Below are 19,216 nucleotides of genomic sequence, written 5' to 3' on the forward strand. Positions count from 1 at the left end.
TTATTAAAAAAGGGGATGCATATAGGTGTCGTTACTTGTGTGATTTTCTCTGCAGACTCGTTTGTCATTGTAAATGTATGCATCCAAAACACCATTCCCCCCCTCAAAATATGGAAGGAACACGAACCTCCTCCCCAGCGGGCGGTCCCCCCCATCTGTCATCAGCCTTCAAATATCTTCACATTTTTCTTTCCTTTAGAATGCCTTTTTTTCTTCGTTTTTGCTTTTATCTATCTATACGCCCTCGTGCGTCTACACTGCCGACTTTGGAATTTGGATATATATATATATATATATATATATATATATATATATATATATATGAGTAATGTTAGAAATAAGTCACTATAACAATATATATTTTACACTCACTGCATGATTGCTTCTAATTGATTGTTCTTAATACTCATTTAGGAAGATGGGTAGTCTAGATGATGTCACATCATGTATGTAAAATAGATACTTTTAATAGTAATTTTTATCTATATTTATTCTATATATATATATAAGTGCAGAGTCCCTTGGAATTTTCTAATTCTCCATCAGGAAACTTCTATTGGCATGCATCATGCATGGGATATTGTTTGGAGAATATTTCGAAAAAAAATAATACTATTTGAAGAATTTTATACCACACATTATTTATATGAAATAATTTAATTTTTAATATTTATTTTTCCATAACAAATTATATTGCATGAAGAGTGTGCAATATAATCGTCCTCAAATATAATTATTCTTAAGAAAAATACGCCGAAATTAATGGTTATATATACACAGAAAGCATATCTATTGACAATTGTTTCGAATAATGATAATATCGATATTTAGCGCTAGTTATCTGCTACCCATATAATTATAATGGCAATTCAATCTTCCATCAATAGTATTTTTAATGGGCAAATTAAATTCAATATACTTATGAATGAAAGAGAAATATATCCGATACATGAAAAAATATAGTAACAATGTGTATGTACTTTTCTAACCCTCGCTCTCCTCAACCTCTCTCATCGAGAGGTATGAGAGAGATTGAGGAGATCGAGAGAGGTCAAGAGAGAGAGAGCTTGAGGAGAGAGAGGTCGGAAATAGAGATAGCTTAATGAGAGAGAGGGCAAATGTGATGGATCTGACATAAAATAAAAAAAAAAATATAAGATTTGGAGTTGAATAGTTATTGATATATAACAAAATTCTTATAGAAAATATTGGCTCTTACTCTCAATAGAATATGGGCAGTGCTAGAGCCACTGATAGTGGCTCCCGAGACACTGCCCACCGAGAAGGCTAAATGCCTCTTTTCATTTTTTTTTGTTTTTTATTCATTCATTTTTCTATATTCTTAAAATTTAAAAAAAAAAGATTAAAAATAACATTAAGAAGTACTTACTTAATTATTAAATTTTAAAAAAAAAGTAATCAAATGTCAATCCAAAATTGGGATCCTACGCATTTCTCATAAAAATATTGTAGAAAATATTTAATTAACGAATAATTAATTATCATTCTTTCAATAGGCTTATTACTTCTTCCATTCATTTACTATTTTTTAATTTTTAATTTTTTTTATTTAATATTTAAGAAAGTGACTATTAGTAAAATTGTAAATTTTTTTAATTTGTTTTAATGATTAAAAATATTTAAAAAATACTTAAAAAAATAATAAAAAATTTTAAAATCAAATACACTATAAAATAATAAAAAAGTAATCGGAAAGATAAGCCTATCATTATCTATAAAATAATTTTTCCTTTATTAATAATGTTGTTATAAAAAGCAAAAGGTTGACCGGAAATCTGGAATAGCCCGTAATAAAAGCAAAAGAACCCCCACGACCCTCTCATATCAAACCGCCACGTGGTCGATCTTATCCGTTACCCAATTTCGCACCCTTTAAAATAACAGTAACCCCGACGATTATACCACCGTCCTTCTTGTTTTCAATTTCTTTCTCTACGAACTCACTCTCTCTCTCTCTCTCTAAAAAGGCTTGAGCTTTGTCTCTTGAAGTTCCGTTCCAAATGGCTACAACCACCAGTCTGATTACTTTCCGACCCACAGGGATCCGAGCGTGTGCAAATTCGGGTCACGGGAGATCCGACCTGGACAGCAGGAAAAGCGCCTCGTCGCCCAACTGGTGGACCCCGATCTTCAATTGGTCCGCAGAGCCCGACTACATTGACTCCGGGAGCAACGAGCTGGTCCACGACGCCTCGGAGAAACCGAAGAGGAGTTCGGACTCCTCGAAGTCTTCGCGACCCCGGTTCGCCCCTGGTAGCTTCACGGAGGAGAAGGCGAGGCAGCTCCGGATGATGACGAAGGAAACCAAATCGTTTCACGACGCCATGTACCACTCCGCCATCGCCTCCCGGCTCGCCTCGGAATTCAAGAACCGCTCCGATCAGTGACCTCCGGAGAGCTACAGGATAATCTTAGATTGATCTTGAGAACGATGTAATAATGATGCAGTTAATGTTGTTGTTGTAGCAATTAATTAATATTTGATTTGTAAATAATAATGTTTTGATGAGAAATAATTATATATGGTAGATTATTCTGTATTAGGCATTATGAATTGGAGGCGAATGTAGTGGATCATAGATCATTCAACTTTTCTAAATATGCTTAATATTGAATTGGAATCTGACTGACTGGATCAGCAACTTTTTCCATGTTGAAATTAAGCATCCAAAAGGAATATGCTTTAACGTATTTGGATACTTATTGAATAATATGTACTTTTCTTTTCACGTGTGACTACAATTCTAGTGAGTTTGGATAGAGATTTAGATTGAGATATGGTGAGATGTTTTTGTTAAAAATTAAATAAAATATTATTAAATATAATTTTAAAATTTGAAAAAATTAAATTATTTATTATATTTTTATATAAAAATTTAAAAAAATTATAATGATGAGATTAGATCAGTTTGTATAGCCAAACTCACCATTTTTAATTTTTATTTTTTTGGTCCAAACGCAGAGTCCACACATATCACCAAACTTAAATAGAAAATTATTTTAATGAAAAACTACCATGTATGAAGTTAGTAGGACATGATCTGAAGTGCACGATATCTGCAAACCAATTCATGTTAGCTTTTTAATTTAGTATTGACTAAATAAAGTTTGTCATTTTAGTTTGGTTGATATTTGGATAAGAGTTTTGTTATAGATCAGTCATTATTCACGCTCATCACATCTCACGCTCAATAATTATTTTTTTCTATTTTTTCATAATATGTGAATATGTGCATGAGAATAATTATTCGTTGGATATATAAGAGGTTAAATTTATCTATTTTAGATAATTAATAATGTATTTTATTATGTGGGATTAGTATTTGCTGGTGATGACGAGATTTATCTACAAGTTTTTCATTGAATCAAGATCAAATGTCAAGCAAGGGACAAGATTATCTACACATTCGAAGAAGAAATCGTGCTTATTTTGTTAGCAGCTTGGCACAAATGAGTATTGCAAACCAGACAAAACATAAATACGTGATTGGTAATTTTTTGGGTAAGTTAGATTGTTAGAAAGAGTTTTGTTATACCGAAAAGTCTTCGCATTCGTCACTGTGCGGCATCAGCTAGTTTGCACACCTTACATGGCATCTATTGCACGCTCTTCCTATCATAAGATATTTCCACTCATTTGAAATTCCATCTGAGAGAGAGATGATGAGAGAGATAAGATAAGAGAGAGAGAGCTAACGAGAGAGAGAGAGCTGAGATGAGAGAGAGAACAGATGAGAGAGATGATGGTGCATTTGGAATTTAAAAAAAAAAACAAAAGATAGGGATTACCATGTCGGGTGTGCAAAATTGCAATCCACTACCGTGGCTGATTCCTATCAAAACTCTTTGTTATACATAAATCGGTGTGTTAACATACTATTTATAGTGATATTCATCTTAGTTTTACAAAAATCAAAATACTAATAATTTTGTACTATAGCTTATGTAAAAATCTTCCCATCAACGCTGTGTTGAATATATAAAAAATAATATTAATAAATAGATTCTCTTGCTAGAATTGTAACACCTACCGAGTAGGATCGTACAAGTAGGAATTCTCATGTAATAAAGATTTTGTACAAAGTAATGTTACAAAGGCAATTTTAAGTTTTATTAACGCATGTTTAGAGAGGGAGAATACTTAAAATTTTGAAAATTTCTTGTAATTTTGTTTCTAAATATCATTTAATTACAAATATTTTTTAATTTTAAATTTTCAACTTTTTTATGTAATAATTACCTAATCATTATTCAAATACAAAAATCAATAAAACTTTTACAAATTTCAAATCAAAATACAAAATCAATACAACTTTTACAAACTTAAAAACAAAAATTATATTCAAACAGTTTTTTAATTTTATAATATTTTATTCAAATTTTTCTTTTTTATTTCTCAAAATCTAATAAAACATTTTCACTACTATTTACAAAATTATGAGATTCTTCAAGTATCCAAATATGTTCAGTGTTTTATTTTCAAAGAATTATTTAAAGAACTTTATGAACAGATTTAATTGTCTTTGCTTATTCTTTATTTGTTTGAATTTGTTGAAGCTACACATATGTGTAGATGCTATTGAATTAATATTTAATTTGAGGATATCCATATAAAAATCTGAGTCAATCAATTAAATTTATTCCTTAATAAGATTTAAATATCTCGTAGATTATATCACACATCTATCCTGCACCATCTTCTGGTGTGGCATAAGTGTAAACATAAATTTTTTTTAAGCAATAATTGAAAACAATTTTTTCAGTAGTAATTGAAGAAGAAATTTAGGGCATTTTTAGATAATGAGAAGACATAAGAATTCTGTGAATAATAGTGAAATAACTTAAGAATAGTAGTGAAATCATTTGTGAATAGTATGAAAATAGTTTGTGAATAGTAAGAAAATAGTTTGCGTTAAGATTCTTTATTGAGTTTTAAAAAATGAGAGAAAATTTTGAATAAAAATATTATAAAGTTAAAAAAGTATTTGAATATAATTTTTATTTTAAAATTTGAAAAAGTTGTATTATTTTTTGTTTTGCATTTTTCGTGGATTAGGGGTGGGCAGAGGGGGCCCGTACCCCTACCCACCCCGTCCCCATATATATATATATATATGGGGTTACGGTATCATAAATACACTTTTCTCAATCTAATCAGCTACTTAGATGCAAATTAAACTAGTTGCAAAGTTAATCGAAAAAGTACTAGTGGAACATGTCATTTCTTAAGTCAAGCACTTGTTTCATGGTTTAGCAAAAAAATAAAATTTGGTTGCATTATCTATTGCATTACTGTGAGTAGTTGTTGTGCTCAAGTTCTATACATGAAGCAACAAATTGAGAATTTTAACCTCATGTATAATCACATTCCGATCAAATGTGATAATACCGATGCTATGTATCTTTCAAACAACCCAATAAAAGATTCTAGGACTAAGCATATAGAGATTATATATCATTTTCTACAAGATCATGTGCAAAATAGTGATATTGTACTAGAGTTCACAAGCACACATGACCAATTGGTAGATATTTTCACAAAATCTCTGCCAGAAGATAAATTATGCATGATTATAAGAAAATTAGAAATGATGCATGATATGGATATTTGTAAATATTTTTTATTGCCTCAAAATTATTTACAAAAATTTGAGGTTCTTAGCCTCATTTTTTAAGCACTCTTGCTATCATTATCTAAAGAATTATACAATCGAAATGAAGAGTCCAGCAAAGACTTCAACGCTTTATTTTCTTATTTTAAAGCCCATATCTCTATGCTAGACTACTGAATAAGCCGTTGGTGTATAGAAATCTTCTTCTTAAGCTTTTCAATCTCATTTGTTTTATACCATAATAATCAAGAAAATGCGATCATAAATGATGAATACCAAGTACCAAGAGTCACTAGTTCATAAATAGCCTCATCATTTGGCTTATTAGCCAAATCTCTTTCATGTTACACCATGTCACCTATAATAGATACTAAGAAAATTGGTGACTAAGGTATAGAATACCTTATATATTTTTCAAAATGATTGTTGGAAGAAGATTGTTTAGCCATTGGAGAAAATTTGCAAAGTAAGAATGTAGATTGATTACATATATGCGAAGAAGATTGAATACAAATTGATAAGTCGAAGACTGCCTAAATAGAGGAAAGCATGAGCACAAGACAGAACATCATATTTCTTTATATCTTACTTGGTCAAAATTATAAGATATGTCGGACTCATTTTGTCGAAAGTTTTTTTTCTAAGCCAGCTAGATCAAATACAGCTTGTACCCCTATTTTTTTTATCTTTTCAAAAGTCATTTTCTCCTAATCGCTTAACCTCTGTCATTTTTTGCTGCTGTTGGTTTTGGATTTGAGCTCTCTCTCTTTCTAGCTCATCCACTTGTGGTTGAAGGTCATGAGCATACCAATTCGTCAAAATTTTCAACTCCTTGTTTTCCTGTTTTAACCTTTTATTATTTCTGTCTTTATCAGCAAACATTTGATGCAATTCAGAAATTTGATCATTAAGCTAATCAACCTCACTAACTCTTGCACGTAATCTCTAATATATGGTTGTAACAGAGGTAGCATATTTAGTACAGAGAGTCATTGGTTTTGCAATGACCTCATAATCAGTCCTACAACACTAATGTCTCTTTGCTCCTATCATGGCGTTAATAGCCTCAGTGGAGAAAATAAGTGGTTGAGGCGTGAAGAGTTTTTTTATTCAAATCTAAAGAAAACTGCTCAGTCATAAAAATTGTTTTGATAAATAAAAACTAGGTCAAGGAACAATGTCAACAAAATTTCTGGTGAGAATCTAATGGATAAGGATGATCCTTTTAAACAAAAACTTAGAGCCTTCAAATATTTACAAAATCTCATTTGTCAAAAACATCAAACGGATTTGAAGCTCTTTTTACACTAACTCGACAGGGCTAGCCTCATAGCTCTGCAACACTTGTATGGATTAAGTAGCTCCAATTATTTAGCTCTTTATAGTTTCTACTAAATGCTTTGTTTCATCTGTGCACTAATTACTGTAATCATTTTTAATGATATCAAAAGGGAGATAAGTTTACAATAAAACATTAACATGTATTTGCCAATGCTTTAATTGATTTAATGTCCCTTGAATGTATATATTGCTTGAAAAACTAATGCACATTTTCAGGAGGAGCCTAAACATTATTACGGATATCAAAATTTTACCAAGTGTTTGTCATAATAAAAAAGGAGAGAGATTTTAGAACCCAAGGTTTTAAGCATCGTATAACTCCATATCTACCTATAGTGATGATAACAAATGAGTTCAAATATAAATGGAGTCAAGGACATCAAATAATCGAACATGAGCAAGAAATAGAATAATCTTACAAATAAAGCTCTTAGAGTAATTTTGTAAATTTTGTATATATCTTTCAAATTTTGAAAAAAGTTTAAAGCTCAAAAGGAATCTTTTATAACAAAGCATCGGTTTGTGTTTTTCATATGTGCATGATATATTTAAAAATTGAAAGTTTGAAATTAAAAGATTGAAAGATGATTTATTGTCATATTTCACATGTGCATAATATGATTGAAAGTTTGAATTTTAAAAACTTGAAAGATGATTGATTTTCGTATCTAACATGTGTATGATAGGTTTGAAAACTTGAAAAATGATTTATGCTCTTTTTTATATATGCAAAATGTAGATACTTTTGTTTGAAAATTTTGATAATTAATTGATGCTCTTTTTTACATATGCAAAAAATAGAATCTTTTATATGAGAATTTTGAAAAATGAATAATGTTGTTTTTTACAATTACAAAAGGAGAAACATTTGTTCGAAAACTTTGAAAAATGAATGATTATCCTTTTTGACATTTGAATATTTTTAAATTTGAAAAAGAAATCTCATATGTTTATAAATAGTTAATTTAAAATCTTAAAAAAAACATAAACTACAAGGTTTACAACATTCATTCATCAAAATCTTTCAATATCTTTTTTTTTAAGTTTTGATTGAGCTTTAACACCTGTTTATTTTGAGAGAGATATAGTTTGCACTATAGTGTTTTCAGTTCACTCATTAAGGAATGTACTTTGATAACCTACCCGTACCCACTATTAGTTATTGTATTCAAAGTAAAATAGTGTATGTAACATTTGTGAGTGTAGTAGGAGTTCTACATAGATAATAGTTGAATCACCACTTATAAGGTGATTATAAGTATGGGTGTAACCAGTCCGGTTCGGTTTTGGACAAATTTAGGACCGAATCGGTATGTAACGGTTTTACATTTTCAAAAACCGATTACGTACCAGTTATCCTCCAAACCGAGACATCCGGTTTTTATCGGTTCGGTCTGATTTTAGAGTGTATATACTAATTTATATATAGACTTAAAGTATATTAAGTAATATAGTATTAGACATTAGTATTAGGCCATAAAATGTAAATTATAATTAATATACATTATATTCTAATGTATATGAGTATTACTAATTTACTAATTTATTATGTACTTATAAAAAAGAATATATTGAGAATTTATTAGGCTATAAAAACTTGGTAATAATATTTGAGTGATTTTTTTTTTTTGTAAATAATATTTTAGTGATCTTATTTACAACTTTGGTATATAAATTCAAATCTTTTTATATTTATGATCTTTTTTTTCAATTAATGTGATTTATCAATTTCAGTTTAAAGTTTTACAATTTCATTTTATTTTTAAATTAATTTATATTATTATATATTACATATAAAAATATTATATATAATATTAAAAAAATCATTTAAAATATATATTATATAGAACTGGTCTGGTCCGGGCCTAAAAAGCCTAGAACTAGAACCGGACCGGTTCCGACCGGTTTTGCATTACGGAAACTGGTTCCGGACCGGTTTGATTGGTTTGGACCGGTCCAGTTCGATTATCCGGTTTCCCGATTATTTTTACACCCGTAATTATAAGTGTATGAGGTATACTTCACAGATTTTTTGAAACGGTATTGCTCAAAGGTATAATAGGTTTCTATCTCCACCTGAAGCAAGTTGAATAGTGAATTTGAGAATCCCAAGTGGTAGCTTGAAACAAGAATGTTGGTAGTGGGGTTGAATCTTGTTAAAATATTGAGTTTGTATCTCTCTTACTCTTATTTTATATATATATATATATATTGTTGCTCAGTATTTTATTCACATTTTATATTTTATATCTAACTTATAGTTATTAATTTTGTTAAAACAACCCAATTCACCCTCCCCTCTTGGGTTAGTTATTTGGGCAATAAATTTCTCTCTCTGTCTTTACTACTATCTGCCCATTTAAAATAGTTGCAGTATGGTAATTCTTGATTATACACAAATAAAAAGGTATGTTAATTGATATCAAAATTTTGTAAAAACTCATGTAATATCAAGTTCTTTCTCTCTGTTAGATTAATTAAGATTGTTTCTGCCTAGGGGTGTAACCGGTCCGGTCCGGTCCGGTTTTGGATAAAATCTAGGACCGAACCGGTATGTACCGGTTTTATATTTTTCAAAACCGATTACGCACCGGTTACCCTCCTAAACCGGTACTTCCGGTTTTACCGGTTTCCGGTCCTGTTCGGTCCGGTTTTCCGGTTTTTTAAAAATATAAATTTTACAATTTGTCATTAAAAATTTGTTTATAAAAAAAAAAAAATTGATTTAAAAAAAACTGTTTTATACTTTTATTAATATATTAGACTATATAATAGTATTAATATTAGACTATTGGTATAGTTATAAGTTATATATTAGTATTAGTTATAAACTTTTAGTGATTTAGTATTAACATTTTATGTAATAATTTATAAATTATAATAAGAAATTATTTCATATATGAATATATATGTTATATATAAAATTTTACATAAAAATTTATAATTATACATTATATATAAAACTTATATATATTAATATTTAATATATATAAAATATTTTGTATAAAACTTATATATAAAAATATTATTTTTTATTTTTTTTAATCAACCGGTCCGATCCGGTTCGGTCCGGTCCAAAAAATTCCGGAACCGGAACCGGACCGGAACCGGCCGGTTTTTACGTTTTAAAAACCGGTTCCGGACTGGACCAGTTCAAAACCGGTAAAACCGGTCCGGTCCGGTTTTCTGGTTTGAGTTTACACCCATATTTCTACCTATATATTGTACACACTCAAAGATGGGTCGCCCTAGATTTCTTGGCGTATTTGATGTTCTAAGTGGAGCTTTAAAATTTTTGATGCACATTGGGTTGTTCCTCAAAGTACGATTAACAAGAGAATATGAAGAAACTGATGATGACATTCTAAGGTTTGGTTTGGATAGCAAAAGCCTCTCATCTTATCACATCTTATCTCAATATCCAAACACCACAAACACAAACATTTTTCAATTTCAAATCTTTTAGTTTTTCTCATTTAATCATTACTTAATCGTTACAATTTTTCTAAACTTTCAAACAAAACACAAAAAATAATTTAAAATTTTCAAATCCCAAAATAAAAATTATATTCTAACAATATTTTAATTTTATAATAATTTTATTTAATTTTTTCTATCTCTTTTCCCAAAACTTCATAAAACATCTCAACTCAAACCATTTCACTACTATTCACAGATCATCTCATCTCACTATCCAAACTAGGTCTAAATATGTCACAAGATATTACAACAACTGCATCTAATGACATTGTGTGAGTATGGCTAGGAAAAATAATAAAAAATCTCTAGTTCAAGTATTTCGTAGAGTATACAAGTATTTCTAGTTCAAAGATCTGATATTGATATTTGCGTGTAGTTCAAGTATTTCACAGAGTCACCATACAAGTATTTCTAGTTCAAAGATCTGATATTGATATTCGCGTGTAGTTCAAGTATTTCTAGTTCACAATACAACAGTTCACAAAAGTCACCAGAGAATTAAAAGGACAGAGCAGTCCATAGAAGATTCACTAAGTCAGTTCAAGTATTTTTATTTAAAAATCTTGAAGAAGTTGTTTTGCTTCGCATATTACGGACTTGCCGTTTTTGGATTCCCATCGTTTTACGTACCTAGGGTTGCTGCATGGCGGCGACAGCTGCCCCTCTGGTGTCTTCTACACTATTGGGGAACACTGAGAAATCACTTTCCTATGCTCAGGCAATCTCTAAACATTCGTCTTCACCCAGTTTCAGATTGCTTATGCGTTATCCGGTGGACGTAGATGGCCAGTAAGGATTCGTGTTCTCTGAAGTTGAGATGACTAGGGTTGCAGAGGAGTTTCGCCATGCTTTGGTTTTGAAGTTCCTGCGGCTTAGGCTGTCTATTGATAACATCCAGCTTGCGGTGGTAAAAACGTGGGGTTTACAAGAGATTCCTACTATCAATTTCATGGATGCACATCACGTTATCATAAATCTACATTTTGAGCAAGATTTTGTTAATGCATGGGCGAGAGATGGGAGGGCTATGGATAGTTGCATGTTTCATTTATTCTGATGGATGAAAGATTTTGATCTGAAAAAGGAACCCTTTTTGGCACCCCAATGGATCTTCTGCCGGGTCTCCCGTTGCATATGTATCGGCTTGATTGTTTGCAAATTTTGGCTACAAGGTTTGGAAGATTTCTAGGTACGGATAATGCTACTATAAACAAGACTAGGACTTCGGGTGCTAGGTTATGTGCGGAGATTGACCTTCTTGAGGAACAAGTTCAAGGTTTTCCTATTGTTGTTTCGGCGCACAAAACCATTTGGCAAGAGGTTCGGTATGAGAAGCAGAGTTTTTATTGCAAACGGTGCCGTCGTTATGGCCACTTAGAAACTGTATGCCGGGAAGGGATGAAGGAACCAGTCTAGAAGGATCATGTGGTTAAAAATAAGGAAAACTTTAATAAGAAATCTGATGCATGGAGAGTTAAAGCACAAGGATCGCAGGAGGAGAAGGAAGTAAAGCAGCCCGAAGTGTCTAATGCCCAGGTTCAAAATGTGCCTGAGGAAGAGACTGGTGATGGTAAAATGATGATCGTAGAAGAGCAATTGAAGGTTCCTGTTCAGGATGTGGCCCCTAGTGAGATCCCTATCTCTGACGGGTCGGTAGAGGGGTGTGAAATTACAACTGATGTTATCAGGGAAACGGGGCAGCATGTGGTTGAGGTTGAGGGAAGTCAGAGTGAGTTGAATAAGGAGGGGACGAAAGGCACGTATGTCATACAGAATGGGGTGTTTGATGGCCTAACGGACAAGGTTGATTGGCACCAGGTTGATATGGAAGGCATGGTCATGCAGGAGATTTTCACTTGGGATTGTTAGCCTATCGAGGGACAACAAGACGTAGTTTCTGAACTACGATAAACATGGCTCTGATCAGGAGAATAAGGATAATCCAGGCGTGTTGGCAAAAGCGAAAGGGTATGGTTCAGATTCGAACTTAAACATTCCAGGTCCATCTATGAAGAAGTCTACTAGACAAGTTGTGAGACAGAATCGACGGGCTATTTCGCGTCCTGAAAGACTAAATTTATGATTGATAAGATAATGGTGTGGAATATGTGGGGATTGGGTACATCAAAAAGAAGACTCAAGAGTTTGGTGAGGCAACATAAGCCTTCGATTTTGGTACTTTCTGAACCTTTTGCTGCAGAGGCATTGATGGTTGCCTGGGCTAATTATTTTGGCTTTTTGGTTTATTGTGCTAATGAAGCTTTGGGGGGTAGATTTGGGTGTTTTGGATTGATGGTCTATCTTTTGAAGTGCAGGGTATGTCTGACCAAATCATTTCGGGTTCTATTAGTAAGGACGACTTTCATGTAAATGTCTTTTGTATATGCAAAATGCAATCAAGTGGAAAGAAGAATGCTTTGGCGGGATATTGAAGCTACTCGAGTGGATGATGTCCCCTAGACAGTAGTGAGAAATTTTAATACAATCCGAGAGGATGGGGAGCGGATAGGTGGTAATCCTAGGCCATTGTCAGCTATGTTGGAGTTTAGCTCATGCATTCATAATTGTGGACTCGTGGAGATGAGTTACAATGGTGGTAGGATGTCGTGGTGTAATAGGCATAGAGGTTTGTTGAGAAGTTGGGCACGGCTTGATCGAGCGCTATCGAATATTGCCTTTATTCAGAGGTTCCCGAACGGGTGTATGCATTATTTAAAACATAAGTCTTCAGATCATTGTCCCATGCTTTTGAGACTTGATTCAGATGTTTATAGTTATGGTCCCTCTCCTTTTAGGTTCCAAAGCATGTGGTGCACGCATGAAAATTTTATGAATGGTGTGGATGAGGTCTGGAGGGAAGAGGTAACTGGGATGAGGTTATTTCAATTGGTTACAAAACTAAAAAAGCTTAAGCTGGCTCTCAGAAGGTGGAACAAAGAGGTTTTTGGGAGGGTTGATCGGTCGATTAAGGAATTAGAGGAGAACATGGACCGTCTTGAGGTCCGGATGCAAGAGGGTTTTCTCCCTGAGCTAGAGCATGAATATTTACATGCAAAAGCTGATTTGTAGCTTTGGGAAAATAGGGAGGAACTCAGATTGGCTCAACAGGCTAAAAAGAAATGGCTTAAGGAAGGAGACCGTAATTCAAAATTCTTTCATGAGGTAGTAAGCGAACGTAGGAGAGCTTCCGTTGTTTAAAAAATGACCCTCTCGAATGGGGTTGTTTTGGATTCTCATAAGGCGATTCAAAATGCAGCAGTGGATTATTTCTAGAATTTTCTCACAGGGGAGGGGCCTACGAGGACTCTTGATTTGAGTGGTTTATTATCCCCGGTGGCTAATGTTGATGAGAACAATGAGCTCGTTAAGGAGCCTACTAACGAGGAGGTTTGGAAGGCATTATCTTCTATACCGAAGCAGAGTAGCCCCGGACCTGATGGTTTTGGTTCGGATTTTTATTTACAGTGTTGGAAGATTGTTAAACATGATGTGATTGAAGCTCCTCGTGATTTTTTTAGGGGTACGCCGCTGCCAAGATTTTATTCGGCTTCGTATATTGTACTCATTCCCAAAGTGCAGAATCCATAGAGCTTTGATAAGTTCATGCCGATTAGTTTGTGCAATGTGATTTATAAAATTTTTTTGAAAGTTCTTGTGAATCGGTTGGCGACTGTGCTTCCTCGTATGATCTCGTGGGAGCAAGGTGCTTTTGTTCCGGGGTGTAGTATTTTTTAGAATATAACTCTAGCATAGGAAATGATACATTCACTCCATCGCCATACTAATGGAGGGAATGTAATGCTGAAGATAGATATGGCAAAGGCGTATGATAGAGTTGACTGGTCTTTCTTAAGATTGGTTATGAAGGGTTTTGGCTTGGCTGATTCAGTTTGTGGTTTGGTGGAGACTTGTGTGGAATCCCCTTGATTTTCGATCATGATGAATGGAACGTAAAAATGTTTTTTCAAACTTTCTCGGGGGTTGCGTCAAGGGGATCCTCTTTCACCATATTTGTTTATTATAATGCAGGAAGTGCTTACTCGGTTGCTGAGGCAAAATTTTGCTCAAGGTAGAATTACCTCTTATTTTCATCCAAGAGGAGCGCCCTTGGTTTTGCACCTTCTTTATGTAGATGATCTCCTTATTTTTGCAAATGGGGAGAAGAGATCCATTACAAGGCTTCTTCGTACGTTGGATCAGTATGCATTTTGGTCTGGTCAAGTAATTAATACAAATAAATCGGCTCTCTTTTTGTAAAAAAAAAATCTCTTATTCAATGAGGTGTGGCTTACTAAGCATGACAGGTTTTATGGAAGGAACTTTTCCAGCCATGTACTTAGGAGTGCCTCTAGTGATAGGGAGGCTCACAACAAGGCATTTGGGAACTGTTGGTGAAAAAAATCCGCAACAAGGTGGCGAACTGGAAATTTAAAATATTATCTCAAGGAGGTTGGTTAACTTGATAAAACATGTGTTATCTTGTATGGCAACTCACCTCTTGGCAGTGCTTAATGTTCCTAAAGTCATCTTATCCAAGCTAAATTCTCTCCTTTCAACCTTCTTCTGGGGGGAACATAATGGATAGCTTAAGAAGAAGTGGGTCTCATGGTCGTCTGTTTGTAAACCAACCAATGGAAGGGGTTTAGGCCTACGAGATTTTAATGAAATACAGAGAGCTATGCACATGAAACTAGTGTGGAGGGTTATCACGATGGACAATCTCTGGACAAAGTTTTTTCATGCTAAGTATGTGAAGGATGGTAATCTTGTAATGTCAGCTTCACGGTGGAGTGGCACATGGTTTTGGAAAGATCTTATGCAGGTTTTCCCAGAGGTATATGAGCACACCAGGGTACGGGTGAGGGAAGGTAACGTATCTTTCTGGCATGATAAGTGGTTGTCGAGTGGACCTCTTAGTGTTCATGTCCAAGATATTGTTAATCCGATGGCTCGAGTAAAAGATTTATGGGTTGGTAATGTTTGGGATGAAAATGCTCTGGTTGAGTTGGTGGGGGAAAACAGAGCTATTGAGGTGAGGCATTCGGTTATGGCTGGGAAAGAAGGGTCTGATGTCTATATATGGGAACCAAACCAGAGTGGAAGTTTCACAACTGCTTTTGCTTAGGACATTATTAGAGTACGAAGAGAAGAATTCTCTTGGAAGGGATGGTTCTGGCATAACATCCTTCCTAGAAGGGTGGTGGTTTGTGTTTGGAAGGCTTGGTTTTGTTGTTTGCCCGTTGATATATGGATTAGTGAAATGGGTGTTTTGCTTGCTTCCCGATGTGATTGCTATTTTAATGGTTGTTTGGAAACGTTAGATCATGTCCTTTGCACAGGGGATATCGCTAAGGCTGTCTGGGAACGAGCAGCTTCAACACTAGGTGTTCGATGTATGAGATTCTTAACTTGGCGTGCTCGGATTTCTGCCTGGTTCAGTTGTGCGAAGCGAGCTTCTCAACATGGTACTCTTGTAGGATTACTTCCAAGTTTAATCACTTGGCGCTTGTGGTTGCGCAAATGCAAGGCTAGAATGGAGTCAAATTATGAATCGGTTGAGGCTATTTGGATTGCGGTGAAGTTTTTGTTGATCCAATTATCTGACAGTATTGTGAAGTGCAACAGTATTTCATCAAGTGATCATGCTCTTTTGTCTGCTCTTAATGTGCCCATTAAGCAAGTAGTGAAGCGTAATTTGCGCTTGGAGGTGTGGTCAAAATCGAGAATGGGCTGGATGAAACTGAATGTGGATGGGAGTTGTTGGGGAAATCCGGGGACTTGTGGAGGTGGTGGAGTGATTAGGGATCATCAAGGGAATGTCAAAGTGGCCTTCTCGGAATATTTTGGTTTCGGTACCAACAATGCTGCATAATTGAGAGCTTTGTCCAAAGGTGTTGCGGTGTGTAAAGCTAATGGTTTTTATTAGGTATAACTGGAATGTGATTCTGAATTAATAGTACATTGGCTTACCATAAAGGCATGTAATGTCTGGTATTTGTGGGATTATTGGGAGCAGTTAATGGAAGGTCTTGAAGGTATGAGTTTTACTATCACTCATATTTTCCGTGAAGGCAATAAAATAGCTGATTTCCTGGCACGGGATGGTGAGGCAGTCATAAATATAGTATATGGAGAAGGTGATAGGCTCCCACGGAGTGCACGAGGAATGGTTAGACTTGAGAAAATAGGTTTCCCGTCTTTAAGAGTTTAAGTCTTTTACATTGTGGGTGTTTATAGGTTTGGTTGTTTTAATTTTAGTCTCGTTTCGTCTATGTTATCTGAGGTTAGTAGTATTTCTTTATTTTTTGGAGTATTTTAGGTACATGGGATGGGGTTTTTTTGGTTTATCATATGTGTCTAATGGAACCACGGTATTCCTCTGCCATAAGTGAGGTTTTTTTGAATAAAATTGGGAGGGGGTCACTTTTAGACATGTGACTTCGTCTCTTGAAAAAAAAAAAGTTCAAGTATTTCACTCACCATACAAGTATTTCTAGTTCAAAGATCCATACACGTCCAGATCTCGAAAAGAAGTAAAGTATTTTCAGGGATTACCATACTCAAATCTCAAAAAGAAAGAAGTAAAGCATTTCACGGAACAATGCTTCTACGTATGTGGGGAGTCGCTGACACCACGTCAGCCAAAAAAAAAAAAAAAAGACAAAAGGTGCGAAAGAAGAAAGAAAATAAAAATAGCTTTTAGATTTCGTCTAGCTTTCTTCTAAGTGTTCGATCGTCTATAACCCATCAATCCATGCAACCCTACTTTCCTCCTTTACATCCCAACCAAATCTACTTGATTTGCGTCAAACTCTATGAGGTTCCAGATTCCAAGGCTCTCCTTCATCTTTACAGTTCCCCATAATGGCCATGGGAAGAAGCAAAGACAAAGAAAGCATGTACATATCGGATCTTAAAGCTTTTAACTTTATTTTCATTAATTAGCCAAACAAACAATGAAGCTTAAAAGCAAGTTAGAGAGCAGAGATCCTCCTAAAAGCAAAAGTTGTAGAGACTAAACAAGGGAGGTAGAAAAATGGGGTTCGCCATGAGTCTGAATCTGCAACTTCACGTAGCCATGGTGGCCACCAACATCCTCTCCCTCTACCACCTCTCCTCCACAATTCAAACCTCTGGGAAACCCCCAGCTCCGCCTCCTGTCACTGACCAACTTCTTCACCAGCTCAACACCATACGCGCCACCATCAACCGCCTCACCCCCCTCCAACCCCCCCAATCTAGCCACCAAAGTCGCTGCCGCTGTCGCCGCAACCACCATACCATCAGATCTCCTCCTCTACTCCCTCCTCTCTCCCATCGCCACCTCCTGCCACTACCACCCAGACCTCCTCCACTGATTTATGAATTATACTCCATTCTCTCTCTTCCCTCAGGACTCCAATGGGGTGGCCGAGTCCCTCCTCCTGCGTGGCTGCCATCCACTCCCTTGTCGCCGATGCTTCTCCAAAACCCCATCAAATCCACCTTGTCTCTTTCCCACCAAAACCCACCAAACCGTCTCACCGTGTCATCGAGGTTTCTTCGACGCTTCGAGGGGATGGACTCGCCGTCTTTGACGGGATGTGCTTCGTGGAAGGATCGAGAGAAGGAGTTCTTGAGGAGGGGGAATGAGGAAGAGAGGAAACACAGAGAGGGAGGGGGACTGAAGGAAATGCAGAGTGGGAGGAGGACTGAGGAAGAGAGGGAGGGGGACTGAAGTTAATGCAAAGAGAGGGACTAAGGAAGAGAGGAAATTGTGTGTTTTGTTCCATGTAAGCACTGTTTACGCACCGACTGCATGGGTCGATTGTATTCAGCATTTTTCTTCATAGAATATTTCACAAATAAGGAAATTAGTAAAATCACTTGTTCATGATAAACTGTTTAACTATGAAAGAAGTATTTCACAAAGGATATAAGTACAAAGAGGTATTTCACAAAGAAGGAAAGAACTAAAAATACTTGAACAATGAAATACTAGTGAAGTCATTGCTTCATCATGTACTGTATCATGTACTGTTTAACTATGAAATAATTGAACTATGATAGTTAAACAGTTAAACATAGTTCAAGTAACACTTCCATCAAAGCAACATCTTCATCGTAGAGTATCTCACTAGTTCAAGTATTTCGCAGAGTCAAATTCACACAATTCATAAAAATTGCATAAGCCATAAATTTAAAGGAAAACGTAAAGCCATAAATTTCGCACAGTCCATACATATAAATTCGCTTAGTCCATACATACATACAAATTTCAGCTTTGCACAATACATACATATAAATTTCAAATTCGCAGATTGGATTTTCTCCTTAAACTCTAAACAAAATTTACTCATAAATTTAATGGGGATGCGACAATCTCTATTCCAGCAGGTGGCGACGAGGAAGGGGAAGGAGACTGACGGTAGTTCACGGGCACAGTTTTCAATTTCGTTCCATTCCTGCCAGAAATTTCTATTCTAGTGTAGTATTCGGGACACTATACATCATTATTTCGTTTTGTTCTAAATTTCGGCCTATTACAGCCTGTTTCGGTCATTCTGGTCAAATTTCGGCCATTTTGGCTGGAATTGGCATTCCGGGCCCTATTCCATTTCGAATTGATTTAGTGGCATTTTTATAATTTTCTTGAGTTTGGAAGTCATTTTTGTAAATTTTAAATCTAGATGATATTTAATTAATTCTAAAATCTAAAATGTATTTATATAATTTTAATTTTTTTCTAACTTAAAATATGTTCCCTCATTCTTTTTTTTTAA

The 19,216-nt window shown here is 34.7% G+C and overlaps 1 protein-coding gene across 1 annotated transcript; it reads left to right on the plus strand.

The window, feature by feature from the left end:
• The first annotated feature begins 2,021 nt into the window (after positions 1-2,021).
• Positions 2,022-2,408, plus strand: LOC108979976. Its single transcript, XM_018997443.2, has one exon. It carries the CDS (start codon positions 2,022-2,024, stop codon positions 2,406-2,408), a length of 387 nt encoding a protein of 128 aa, XP_018852988.1.
• The last annotated feature ends 16,808 nt before the right edge of the window (positions 2,409-19,216 follow it).

Source organism: Juglans regia, chromosome 10 (genome assembly GCF_001411555.2).
Source record: "Juglans regia cultivar Chandler chromosome 10, Walnut 2.0, whole genome shotgun sequence".
In the NCBI taxonomy this organism is placed as follows: Eukaryota; Viridiplantae; Streptophyta; class Magnoliopsida; order Fagales; family Juglandaceae; genus Juglans; species Juglans regia.

Coding starts and splice junctions, on each gene's coding strand:
- LOC108979976 (XM_018997443.2), top strand. CDS start 2,022: ATGGCTACAACCACCAGTCTGATTACTTTCCGACCCACAGGGATCCGA.